We start from the raw sequence: 13703 nt of genomic DNA, 5'->3' as shown, positions 1-13703 counted from the left end.
TGTTCCTTTAGCAAATGAACACTTATGGACCACTCATTGAATGCACTTGGACACTGTGCTAGGCTCTGGAGAATCAAAATGGAGTAGTAGACCAGCTTATGCTCTACTGGGGCAGACAGTCAATCCTGAGAAGGGGAAGGCTGTGTGGGTTAGGGATAAGAGAACTGTGAAGCCAATGCCTTCCCCATCCCTTTCCCCCATCCCCTGCTGGTTTTTTTTTTTATCATTTTGCAGTGGAATCTTCCCGGCTCTATGAAAGAAAAATGCTGTTTTTCAAAAGTGCAAGGAATCATCCAAAAACATCTGTACTTGTTTCAAATGGAAGTGACCACTGCCAGGAAAACAGCAAAGCTGTTTGGTCAGGACCCATTCTGTATTTACTGCTCCATCTTTGTTTAATTAGATTGGTCTCTCAATGGTTTCCCTTGAGTTGCAATAAATCACCCGTGGCCGTTAATCCCCAACATTCGAGAAATGGCATGAAAGGAGGTTCCACAAGGAGCCAACTGGCAAGCTCTCTTCTATTGGTGGGACAATCCTGAAATTCAAGTCCTAATTCACCCTGCATCCTTATGGGTTCTTTTGGTCATTCCAAGAAGGGACAAGAGTAGCCATTGCTCTGAGTCTTGTTTCAAGGGGGGGGGGGACTTGAGTCTTGGGATCTCTGATAATGGTGAGTGATTGACTCCTGGGTCTTGGCATCTTTCCCTCAGACTCTGGGGATATCTTAGCCATTGGGTCCAATGGCTCTCTCCTGGCTGTACACTGGAGACTTTGGGGGAGCCTGACAAACATCCTGCCAGCTTTTCTGGAAAGTTTATGCCTCAGCATCAGGACTTCCTATTCTGCTTCTTTGTCCGTTTGTTAGTTTATTCTTTTAGTGCTGGAGATCTCTCAGGGATGGCATCATATTCCAGCTGGCATTTTAGTTTTTTAGGTGCATCTGATAGCCATTCTGGTTTTTACTTCTTAAATTGGGCCAGTTGGTTCTACCTCAATAATTTGCATTCAGGGGCTGGGAAGGTGGCTCAGTGGTAGAATGCTTGCCTTGCATGCATGAGGCCCTGGGTTCTGTTTCTCAGCACCACATAAGCAGAAAAAGCTGGAAGTAGGGCTGACACTCAAGTGGTAGAGTGCTAGCCTTGAGCTGAAGAGCTGAGGGACAGCGCCCAGGCCCAGAGTTCAGGCCTCATGACTGACCAAAATAATAATAATAATAATAATTTACATTTATTGTTCTTTTTTTTTAACTGTATTTTTTTTTGTCTTTTCTTTTTTGGTACTGGGGATCGAACCCAGGACGTTGTGCTTGCTAGGCAAGCGCTTTGCCACTGAGCTACATCCCAGCCCTACATTTATTGTTCTTTGAGCCAGAACCACACTATGTAGTTTCTCAGCACTAACTCCTAGTAGACTACAAGTCACATCACTGCAATACCTTGTCTTTTTGTTTTTGTTTTTTTGCCAGTCCTAGGGCTTAAACTGAGGGACTGGGCACTGTCCCTGCCTTCTTTTGCTCCAGGTTGGCACTCTACCACTTGAGCCACAGTGCTACTTTCAGCTTTTTCTATGGTACTGAGGAATCGAATCCACGTCTTCATGCAAGCCACATTCCCATCTATTTTATTTGCAAATATAACCCCAATGCCTGGGCCACACTAGAAACTCAACAAATGTTTATTATTGAATAAATGAATGAGTAGCCTGTGATTCTGTTATTTCTTATTTCTATGGCCTAAGCTTATAATTAACTCTTTGTAAATAACTTGCCTCTTCTCGTTTGCAGCTTTCAATATTCTTTATTCTGTATATTTGATAGTTTACCTATAATGTACCTAGGAGTGTTTCTTCTTTGATTTTGTCTGTTTTGTGTTCTGTAGGTCTCTTCTACATGGATGACTTCTTTCTTGAAATTGGAGTTCTCTGCTATTACTTTATTGAATAAGTTCTCAGTCCCTTTAGTTTGTATCTGTTCTTCTATACCTATGAAACAAAAATGTGGTCTTTTGATGAAGTCTGAGAGGTTCTGTAAATTTCATTTGCATTTTTTAGAGTGCCCAGCTCATTTGTATCGAGTGTTTTTTTTTTTTCCCAGTTCTTCGATCTGCTTCCTCTGTTTTTATCTTCAACTCTTCATACTCTACTTTTAGCATCATCTCTTCTATTAGCTAGGCTTTTGATTCAGTGTTTTTTTGTTTTTGTTTTTTGGTCCGGTCGTGGGGCCTGAACTCTGGGCCTGGGCACTGTCCCTCAGCTCTTCAGCTAAAGGCTAGCACTCTACCACTTTGAGCCATAGTGCCACTTCCGGTTTTTTGTTTTTGCTTATGTGGTGCTGAGGAATCAAACCCAGGGCCTCAGGCATGCAAGGCAAGCGCTCTACCACTGAGCCATCTTCCCAGCCCCTTCAGTGCTTTTTTTTTTTTAAAATTTGGGTTATTGAGCTCTTCATTTCCAACATTTCAGTTTGATTTTCTTTAAGATTTCAGGCTTGTTTTGTTTTGTTTTTATCGGCTGTGCTTGAAACTGTCCTTGAGCTCTTTTACTCAAGGCTAGTGCTCTACCACTTCTAGTTTTTAAGTGGTAAATTGGCGAGAAGAGTCTCACTGGGATTTTTCTGCCTGGGCTGGCTTTGAATCATGATCCTCATATCTCAGCCTCCTGAGGAGCTAGGATTATAGGCATGAGCCACCAGTCCCTGGCTGACAAATGTTTTTGTACACACACAAACTCACCAAAAGGCGAAAAGTGGTTGGTTACCTCTGGGTGGTCAGGACAAAGGGAATTTTATTTTATGTATTTTCTACACAGGATCCCATATTAAGAGTTAAAATATTTTTACAAGTTACTTTAGCAAGTGCTGCAGAAGCTTCTCTAGAGCTGTGTTCTAATGATGCAATTTTGCCCCAGTCCAGGATTTATGTGCCACGGAGGACCATGCCTGCGAGCAGCTCTGTGTGAATGTGCCTGGCTCCTTTGTCTGCCAGTGCTACAGTGGCTACACCCTGGCTGAGGACGGGAAAAGGTGTGTGGGTGAGTATCCTCTCGCCTTCTTAGTAAAGGAGGACAGGTGGCCAAGGAAGCAGAGAAGGGGGTTATTTACCTCCCACATACACAGTAATTCTCCTTTGGGTTTCAACAAAGTGCTCTTTATACCTAGGTATAGTTAGGGGAACATTGAACTTGTTTTTGGCAGTACTGAGGATTGAACTCCAGGCCTTGAGCTTGGTAGGCAAGTGCTCTGTTGCTTGAGACATGTCACCTGTCCTTTTGCATTTAGTTTTATTTTTCAAATAGGGTCTTGCACTTTTGCCTCGATGGGCCTCAGACTGTGATCCTACTATTGGCCCCTCCCAGGTAGTTGGGATTATATATTTGACCTACCATGCCTGGCCCTGAACTTCATTTTTGATTGAAGTCAGATAATTTATGTATATATAAATGTCTGTTACCATATTGTTGTGTGGATTTTCCTCAAATTTGGAGCACATTTATGAGATGGCCTGACTTAAATATAGCTCATGAGTTTCACTCAGTGTTGGATAAGGATGCTGTGAGATGCTTCAAGTTGTTGGCAAGTCTTCCTTGCATTGGGCCAGTTCAATGACAGGTCCTAGTGACCATCGAGGGCCCAGCTGTCTAGATTAAGACACCATTTCCACTTCAAAGCATTTATGAGCTGAACTCATGGTGCTTTTGTTGTGATCCTCTCTTTCCCTTCCGAGAACAGTTGTTAAGTGGATAGAAACGTTGGGAGCTATTGAGTAAAGACACTGACTGGGCCCTTGTGAGGAGGGCGTAGGGTGAGCTTCAGGAAGCAGGGCAGGCAGGTCTGATTGATCGGTGAGAGAATGGAGGCAGAAAGAGATTTTAGAAAGAATCATTTTTTAGGCAAGGGGAATTTTTAGGCAAGGCTAAATGAACATGTCAGAACAAGCAGAAAACACAGCCCCAACATGACAGAAGTGTCATGTTTCCACAAGGCCAAAGGGAATAGAACTTGGAGCAAAAGCCATAAGGCTGAATAATTCAGCAAACACCTCTAAACTCTCGCCATATGTTCTACCAAACATGAAGGACACAAAGACATCCAGGAAGCTGTTGATAGTGATCCAGAAAAGGATTGGAGAGATCAAATAAAGGGTAATGGCACATAGAGAGTGGGTGGTTAAAAAAAAAAAGTAGACATAGTAGGTCTAAACTATTCAATTTTAAAAGTTCAGTCCGGGTACCATTGGTTCATTTTTGTAATCATAGCTACTTGGAAGGCTGAGAACAGGAGGATTGTGGTTCAAAGCCAGCCCATGAAGAAAAGTTCATGAGTCTCTTTCTGAACCCACAGCTGGGTGCAGCGGCACATGCCTGTTATCCTAGCTATAATGGGAACCCTAAGATAGGTGAATGATGGCCCAAGTATACAGTTAAGCAGGGATAACCAGCAAACCACAGAGCTGGAGGCATGGCTCAGTAGTTAAAGTACCTCTCTAGCTACTGCAAGGTCCTGAGTTCAAACCTTAGTATGGCCAAAAGGAAAAATAAAAGGAAGCTGGGTGCTAGTGGCTCACAACTGCAATCCTAGCTACTCGAGAGTCTGAGAACAGAGCTTTATGGTTTAAAGCCAGTCCAAGCAAATAAGTCTGAATCTCCATCTCCAGTTAACCAGCAAAATGCTGACCTGAAGGTATGGCTCAAGTGGTAGAGTACCAGTTTTATTCTTAACAAACTCATTTTACTTTAATATCCTCTGTGGACACCCCGTCCTCATATACAGTTACATTTTCAGGTATTGGGGAGGGTGTAACTCATCCCATACCACTCTCCTTTGTTATAAAAATCTATAACACATCTTCTCTGAGTTTTTTTTGTTTAGTTTTGTTTTGTTTGTTTTTGTGCCAGTACTAGGACTTGAACTTGGGGTCTGGGTGTTGTCTCTGAGCTTTTTTTTAAATTCTCAAGTCTCGTGCTTTACCACTTGAACCACACCTGCAAACTCAACTTTTTGGTAGTTAATTGGAGATAAGAGTCTCATGGAATTTCCTGTCTGGGCTGCCTTTGAACTGCAATCCTCAACTTTCTGCGGAGCTATGATTATAGGTGTGAGCCATGGTTCTCTTGAGTTTTTCAGTCTGACATAAATGCATTCATTCCATGGGAAGGAGAGATTTGGTAAGTCTGACTCCATGGGTGTTTCTAACATATGCTCAGCAACTAAATTGACTCTTTAGTTTCTTGAAACAATGCATCTTTTTTTTTTTTACTTTATTATTAACAAGCTTTAAAATCCAAATATTACTCTTTAAAATAGCTGTTTCGGGCTGGGAAGGTAGCTCAATGGTTCGATTCCTCAGCACCGCATATGCAGAAAAAGCCAGAAGTGGTGCTGTGGCTCAAGTGGTAGAGCGCTAGTCTTGAGCTGAAGAACTGAGGGACAGTGGCCAGGCCCAGAGTTCAGGCCCCATGACTGGCAAAAAAATAAAAAAAAAGCTGTTTCTACAGATTGATCCCTGCTGAGAAATCCTTTGAATGTGAGCAGATTGTAAATAGAAATATCAATCTTGTTTTTTATTACCTTGAACCAAGTATCTTTTATCCTTGAAGACAGCTGAATGATTTCTCACTCTTTGGACAGAGGCTGACCATGGCAAGACTGACTTCCGACTGTGGGATCTTAGTACTTTGTGATCTGGGGTGACTGCCAGGGCATTACTGTGCTCTTTCCATTTGTGAAGGAGTATGAAGGAATGTCAGGCAAAAATGACTGAGAGAGGGTTTTGCTGAAGGAGATGCAGACTTGCAACAATAGAGACATTGCTGACTTATACCCTAAGGTCACTTCCATACATCTGCCCCCTAACTTTTGCCTCTTTTTCACAATTTTGCAACCAAGAAAATTATGTAATGAACTCAAGGCATTTGGCAAAGGATGTCAGAGCTGAATGGATTAGAATTTCCCAAGGCCTTAAAAACACCTTAAGGTTCACATGCTAGGAAACTGGTTCTTCCATATCCTGATGCTACACTGCAGATCTTAGCTCATGTCCCCAGTGGCCTGGCCCTGAGCTATAGTAGAGGGATGTATTACTGTGGAATTTTATAAGCCAGTGTCTTAGCCCCAGAAATACTTGAACCTTGCCTTTCTCGTCCTCAATTCAGAGTGCTGTGCACACAAAGAACAAAAGCAGCATGAGAATCAAAGGCCAGGAGAAGCCATAATGACCTGAGAAAATGGCTGATTCATAGAAAATGCTATTGAGGGGGGAGACCCTGAAAATCAACATATGCAAACCTACTTTAATTATTTGTATTTAATGGACATAAATGGCTGAACGTAAGTGGGTTATGCCTAAGATCTGAGGATCATGGTTGTAAGCCAGCTCAGGCAGGAAAGTCTGTGAAACTCTTATCTCCAGTTAACCAGAAAAAAGCCCAATAGTGCTGTTTAGAGAGGTGAATACACACACACACACACACACACACACACACACACATTTAACTGAAACTTTTTTTTATAGGAGTGGCAAACCTAGGACTTGAACTCAGGACCTGGGTGCTGTCCCTTATCTTTTTTGCTCAAGCAAATTGCTCAATAGAGCAATAGTGCTAGTTATGAGAGAAAAGGCTGAAGGCTAGCTCCACGGCCCTGATTTCAAAGCAAACCCAAAACAACAACAAAAACAAAAACATGTATAACTTTTCTTTTAAATACACAGGCCACTATTGGATATTTTAGAGCATTCAAAGGAAAGGTGAGCTCTGAACGGGTGGCTTCAATTTGATGCTTAAGCAAAACCTTTGACTTCTCTCCAATCTAAATTATGGGCCAGCATAATTACGGGTTGTCACTCTGAGGGATAGAAATTGCTGGGTTTAGAAATTCCACTACATGAGATAAAAGAGAAGTTTGAGAGAGAAGTAGAACCAGGGTTTCTGTCTTTTTGATTAATGACCTGACCACTCGTCATTGTAACACCATCAATTTTGAAGAAGTTTCAAGTTAGACTAGCAACTCCTTTCTTGGACAGGACACTAAAATGTGAGTGGCTAAAGATAGTCCCAGCTGACTGACAGAAGACACTCTCATTAGAGGATGGGAAGTTTTCAAGATGGTAGTCAAGCCCCAGGAGGAAGAAGTTGAAGGTGGGGATTTCCAACAGCTGACAAAGCCAGATCAACTCCTGACATACAGATTGAGGGCTGTGTCGGGGCTTGCTGTTCCTTCATTTCTGTGTCCTCAACCTCGCCATTCATCTGTCCAGTAATCTCTCATTCATTCTTAAGAGTTGGGAAATGAACTTTTAGAAGGATTTGCTGCTAGTTCAATTAAAGTATTGAATTAGTTCAACAATGGCTAATATCCCATGACATTGAGGTCTTCAGACAATATGAGTATCTTATTCCCACCATAGCAACTTATGTATTAAACCTACAAATATTAGGTACTGTTAGACTGTTTAGAGAGGTGAATATATATATATATATATATAGATAGATAGATAGATGTATATACATATATATATTTTTTGGGTGGGTCTGGTCGTGGGGCTTGAACTCTGGGCCTGTCCCTTAGCTCTTCAGCTCAGGGCTAGCGCTCTACCACTTGAGCCACAGCGCCACTTCTGGGTTGTTGTTTTTTTCTGCTTATGTGTTGCTGAGGAATCAAACCCAGGGCCTCATGCATGCAAGGCAAGCGCTCTACCACTCAGCCACCTTCCCAGCCCTATATATATATTTTTTTTTTTTTAAACTGAAACTTTTTTTAATGGGAGTGGCAATCCTAGGACTTGAATAGAGGACTTAGGTGCTGTCCCTAATCTTTTTTGCTCAAGGCCAGTACTCTACCACCTGAGCCACAGCTCCATTTCTGGCGTTTTTTTGGATGGTTAATTGGAGATAAGAGTCTCAGGGACATGGAAGGTGGCTTAATGGTAGAGGGCTTGCCTTCCATGCATGAAGCATGGAAAAAGCCAGAAGTGGTGCTGTGGCTCAAGTGGTAGAGTGCTAGCCTTGAGCACAGAGAGGCTCAGGGACAGTGCCCAGGCTGTTCAAACCCCAGGAATTGGGGGGGGGGTGGTAGGAGAAGCCTCATAGACTTTCCTGCCTAAGATGCTCTGAACCTCGATCCTCAGATCTCAGTTTCTTGAGTAGCTAGGATTATAGGTGGGAGTCATCAGCACTCAGACAAAACTTTCTTTTTGAGTCAGTCTCATTATCCCAGGCTGGCTCCAAACTCAAAATCCTCTTGCCTCAGCCTCCCAAGTTTATTGATTACTGTTGTGTGCCACCACACTTGGAATTTAAAGATAATAAAGCTTGAGAGCAAAAGCATAAACATAGCACAGACTATAACCCTTTAATAAGTTTTAGCTTCTCCCATTGCGTCTTTTAATTAGTATATTAAATTTGTCACTATTTTCTCCATACACAATTTTCTTTTTAAAAGTTGTACATCTGGGGCTAGGCACCGGTGGCTCATGCCTATAATCCTAGCTACTCAGGAGGCTGAGATCTGAGGATCACAGTTCAAAGCCAGCCCAGGCAGGACCATCCATGAGACTCTCATCTCCAATTAACCACCAGAAAATGGGAAATGGCGCTGTGGTTCAAGTGGTTGAGTGCTTGCCTTGAGCTGAAGAGCTGAGGGACAGCACCCAGGCCTAGACAGAGTTTAAGCCTCATGATGGACAAAAAAAAAAAAAAAAGTTGTACATCTGCATGGACATTCAGGTTTGATTTTTATCTGTTTTCCTGTTTGCACTCATGTCATAATGACATCATTAATGTTGGTCTAATGTCACAGTGGAACTCCTGGTCTTCACCCACAAACCTGCTTCGGCTGCACATTCTCCATCTCAGTTTATGACGGTGCCATCCTTAGCCATGCCTATGCCAGAGTCCTCAGAGTAGGCTGTGGTTTTAGGACTATTTAGAAAGGCCTGATGCAGGAAGAATGGAAGCAGGAGGCATTAGATCCACATGGCATGCTAGGCTTACCTCCTCTTTTTCTCTGGATTTTATTATTAATTAATTAAGTAACTAGTGTATTTATTTATTTATTGCCGGTCCTGGGCCTGGGCACTGTCCCCGAGCTTGTTTTGCTTAAGGAGAGTGCTCTACCACTTGAGCCACAACACCACTTCTGGCTTTTTTTGGAGTAGTTTATTATAAGAGTCTCATGGACTTTCCTGTCTAGGCTAGCTTTGAACTACAGTCTTTAGATCTCAGCCTCCTGAGTAGCTAGGATTACAGGCGTGAGCCACTGGCGCCCAGCATGAGTACATTTCTTTATAGTTTTTTTTTTTTTGTCGGTCGTGGGGCTTGAACTCTGGGCCTGGGCGCAGTCCCTCAGCTCTTCAGCTCAAGGCTAGCGCTCTACCACTTGAGCCACAGCGCCACTTCCATGAGTACATTTCTTATCAAGCATTGTTGCCTCCTCCTTCATTTCCCCTTCCCCTCCCTTTCCATCTCCCTCCCCCCCTCCTGGGCCAAAGTTGTAAAGTTCATTTTTCCACAAAAACGACTTGTACATCTCATTGTCACAATGGGTTCACCTGTATCCCTATTTAAACGATTTGTTTTTTCCCTTCCCCTCTACAAATTATACCAACATCAAATACAGTGAAAGCAGGGGTTATACTGTGGGGGAGGGACATACAAAGCAATAAAGAAATAATCTTATAAATATGTTAGAAACAATCCCATGAAAGAAAAAACATTTGAGTCCTTATCTTGGGGTTCATTTCACCTAACATCAGCTTATCTGACCTTTTCTGCTTGTCTCATACATATACTAGTTATTGCAAATAAGGGAAACCATGGGACCTATGTTTCTTTGCGCCTGGCTTACTTCACTCTGGTCCTGGGGCTTGAATTCTGGGCCTGGGTGCTGTCCCCAGCTCTTTAGCTCAAGGCCAGTGCTCTACCACTTGAGCCACAGCACCAGTTTTCTGGTGGTTAATTGGAGATAAGAGCCTCATGGACATTCCTGCCCAGGCTGGCTTTGAACCTTGATCCTCAAATCTCAGTCTCCTCAGTAGCTAGGATTTTAGGAGTGAGACACTAGTGCCCAGCTGTTTATATATTCTTGACTTTATATTCTTCAAGGACCTTGAGTTCATATTCATTTATCCATACTTTTATTATTATTTTTTATTGTGAAAATACTGTACGGAGGGGTTACAATTACATGGGCAAGGTAATGAGTACATTTCTTATTAAGCGTCGTTGCCTCCTCCTTTGTTTCCCCTTCCCAGCTCCCCCCCACATACCACCCCACTACTCCCCCACCCCCCTACCCCCAGCCTAAATTGTAAAGTTTGTTTTTCGACATAACGACTTGTACATCTCATTGTTGCAATGGGTCTACCTGTATCTCTATTTAAACGATTTGTTTTTTCCCTTCCCCTCCACAAATTATACCAACATTAAATACAGTGAAAACAGGGGTTATGCCGTGGGGGAGGGACATACAAAGCACCAACATTTATCCATACTTTTGAGGGTGCAATAATATTAATAGTGATATAAGTGTTGTAAGAGTACTTCCAGAATCCTTTTGTCTCTGTGTTACTAATTACACATTGATTATGTTGTTTTTTTTTTCTGCAGCTGTGGACTACTGTGCTTTGGAAAACCATGGGTGTGAACATGAATGTGTAAATGCTGATAACTCCTACTTGTGCCGCTGCCGCCAAGGATTTGCTCTTAATCCAGATGAAAAGTCCTGCACAAGTAAGTGGTACATGTGCATGCACCCAGGGGCACACACACACACAGACACGCATGCACGCATGTGTGTGTGTGTGTGTGTGTGTGTGTGTGTGTGTGTGCACGCACTTAGGACTGGCAATAGAGGAATGTGGCTATGGAAATCCCAGGCAGATTAGTTTAGCATTATGTCACAGGGATCTGATACCTTCTGCTCCCCTTCCTTCTGTATCAGGGCTTTCTAAATAGCCCTAAAACCGCAGCCTACGCTGATTCAACATCACTGAACCAGATATGTGATGAAAGAATCACTGCTGGAGACCACATGTGGGCAGCTTCTTCCAGTAGCCACTGAGCTGAGTGTGCTGACTGTCAGACCACTTTCCTGCCTGCTGCTGGCTGTCGTTTTTAACCTGGTCTGAGGAGTATTTTCACTGAAGCTTTGTGGCTTGAGGGCTCCAACTCTGACTGCACAAGGAACAGAAAATTGCTGAGCCCAAAAGAACTGAATGTGGTTTCCTTCAGGGAGAAGGGGTAAAAAGAGGTAGATGGCATGTTGCAGTAAATGATTTGATTTTGGTTTAACTGAAGGCCTGTGTGCTGTCCCTGACCTTTTTCTTTGCTCAAGGCTAGCACTCTACCACTTGAGCCCCAGCTCTATTTCTTGCTTTTTGTTCTTGTTGTTGCTTATGTGGAGATAAGAGTCTCATGGACTTTCCTGCCCAAGCTGGCCTTGTATTGCAATCCTCAGATCTTAGCCTCCTGAGTAGCTAGGATTATAGGCAGGAGCCGCCAGTGCACAGCTGAGTTATTTTTTTTTTCTATTTGATCTTAACTATACATATAAAGACCAAAATTAATTTTAGTTTATAAAATTGGAGCATGAAAATCTACACATTAAAGGTGATTACTGGTTTTACAAGAGGACATCAAGCATGCTTTTAAAAATATACAAGTGTGCAGGAGCGTGTTGGGAGCTGTGTGTGGGTTACTGCTCTGCCTCGGGCAGAGCTTATTCCTTAGCTATTAGGGCCCATGGTTTTTATAGCAATTTTGAATAAGGTAAAGCATCTCAAACATACATTGATGAAAAACAGGATTTGGATTCACAAAAACTTTATGTGCCTTCATTCTTTTTAAAATTCATCCATTAAAAAATAAAATTCAGGGCTGTGAATGTGGCTTAGTGGTAGAGTGCTTGCCCAGCATGCATGAAGCCCTGGGTTCAATTCCTCAGTACCATATACATAGAAAAAGCTGAAAGTGGCACTGTGGCTCAAGTGCTAGAGTGCTAGCCTTGAGCAGAAGAAGCTCAGGGACAGTGCCCAGGCCTTAGTTCAGGCCCCAGGACTGGCAAGAAATAAATAAATAAAATTAATCTATTATATGAAGCAGGATACAATTATGGACTTTTTTGGGGTGGTGGTCGTGGGCTTGAACTGTGGGCCTGGGCTCAAGGTGAGAGCTCTAACACTTAACCACAGCGCCACTTCCAGTTCTCTGGTGGTTAATTGGAGGTAAGAATCTCACAGACTTTCCTGCCCTGGCTGGATTTGAACCCAGCCTCCTGAGTAGCTGGGATTACAAGCCACTGGTGCCCGGCTTACAGACTTTTTTTTTTAAAGAGTGAGCTTATAAGACACAAACTTATCTCTTATACATTAATCTCTTAATATCAACAGCTTATAAATGCCAGAGCTGGAAGCAGGTGCTGTATGTTAAGACTAAAGGGTGTAATTAGCCAAAAGCACACACATATCTGGAGCTTCAACTATGAGCTAGTAGAAATGAAGGGAGGAAAGTCCCTGGGGCAAAGGCCTTGGCTGGATCTTGAAGGAGGAGACATTCGCTTGCAAGGAAGAATGAGGTGAGACTTCTGGAGAAGGAGAGACGCGCCAGATAGAAGCCAGAGTGGGGGAGTTTAGTTTGCTGTGCCCAGCTCGTAACTGGTTCGTGGTTGTCTGGTTTGTGGATGGAGAGACTAGGCGCATGTGTGGACGGCTCTGTTCCCAGCCTCCTTTCCCTCTGAACACTGTGAACGATGAGACAGCAGCCTGGCTTGGTTGTGGCTGGGGCTCTGTGGTTGTTGAGCTGATGAGCCAGTTCTCCCTACCAAGACAGACCTTGTGCTCCCATGTCAAATCCCACCACCTATGCCTTTCCCTGAGTGATCCTGGACAAGTTCTTTTATGCCTGAGTTTCCCCAATTATAAACAATAACACTCTCTACAGCATTGCCTAGTTATCTAAATGAAGTAATTCATAGAAAACATTCGGCAAACTGCCTGGTACTAAGTAAGTTCTTGTTTTTTCTTAAGAAAAAGATACTGGCTTTAAAGACTTTTAGTCTTTATTGAACATATGCCACATGCTGGGCTAAGCTTGCTGATGCATACAATATTCAAGACACAGTCATGTGATGGCCCACAGTGTGACAGGAATTAAGGGCAGGAGACAAGTCAGACGAGAAGAGGTAGAAGTCCTGCCTCAGTGGAGTAAGGAATGGAGGGAAGCACCATGCTGTCCAGACTATAGGAGCCAGTCCCTGCTTTCCAACCCCAGATCTATTTCCTAGATCTGCACCATCTCCTTCCACTGTGGCCCAGTGTCTCCTATCCATGAATTCCTTGTGTAGTACAGAATTCCAAATCTGCAGATGCTGTAGGCAAGGAGGAGCTCTGAGTCCTGCAGTTCGATGGTGGAAGTAGATACAGCGGCACAGGGCCCAGGAGAGGAGGTTTGGCTGGGAGTCAGGCCAGGACTCCTCCAGCTGGGAGGTCTCACCAGCTGGGCTGGGTGCCAGTAGTTCAGCTATCTTTGGGCCCTGTCAGAATCTGGCTGCCCCCACTGCATGGGCCGAGCAGAGTGCAGGGAAAGCTGAGGGGTCTGGGTCGGTAGCTCCTCCCCTAGAAGGAATGCCTTCCTTTGGTACCAGGGTGGGCAGAAAGGAGCCAGACCTGGAAGTAAGCTGACAAGAGACCAGATGCTCTACATACATAGAA

General features: G+C 43.4%; 1 protein-coding gene across 2 annotated transcripts in view; it reads left to right on the top strand.

The window, feature by feature from the left end:
- The window catches only part of Matn2 (matrilin 2), a 118510-nt gene that overhangs the window by 66058 nt on the left and 38749 nt on the right, over positions 1-13703 (top strand). For both annotated transcript variants that reach the window (XM_013012539.1, XM_013012538.1), the window contains exons 5-6: positions 2908-3030; positions 10603-10725. In XM_013012539.1, the coding sequence (XP_012867993.1) occupies positions 2908-3030; positions 10603-10725 (246 nt within the window). The remainder of the gene's footprint in view (positions 1-2907; positions 3031-10602; positions 10726-13703) is intronic.

This window comes from Dipodomys ordii, unplaced genomic scaffold (assembly GCF_000151885.1).
Source record: "Dipodomys ordii isolate 6190 unplaced genomic scaffold, Dord_2.0 Scaffold17, whole genome shotgun sequence".
Classification (NCBI taxonomy): Eukaryota; Metazoa; Chordata; class Mammalia; order Rodentia; family Heteromyidae; genus Dipodomys; species Dipodomys ordii.
Note: the sequence above shows the minus strand (reverse complement) of the source record. Positions and strands in the feature narration are given on the sequence as shown.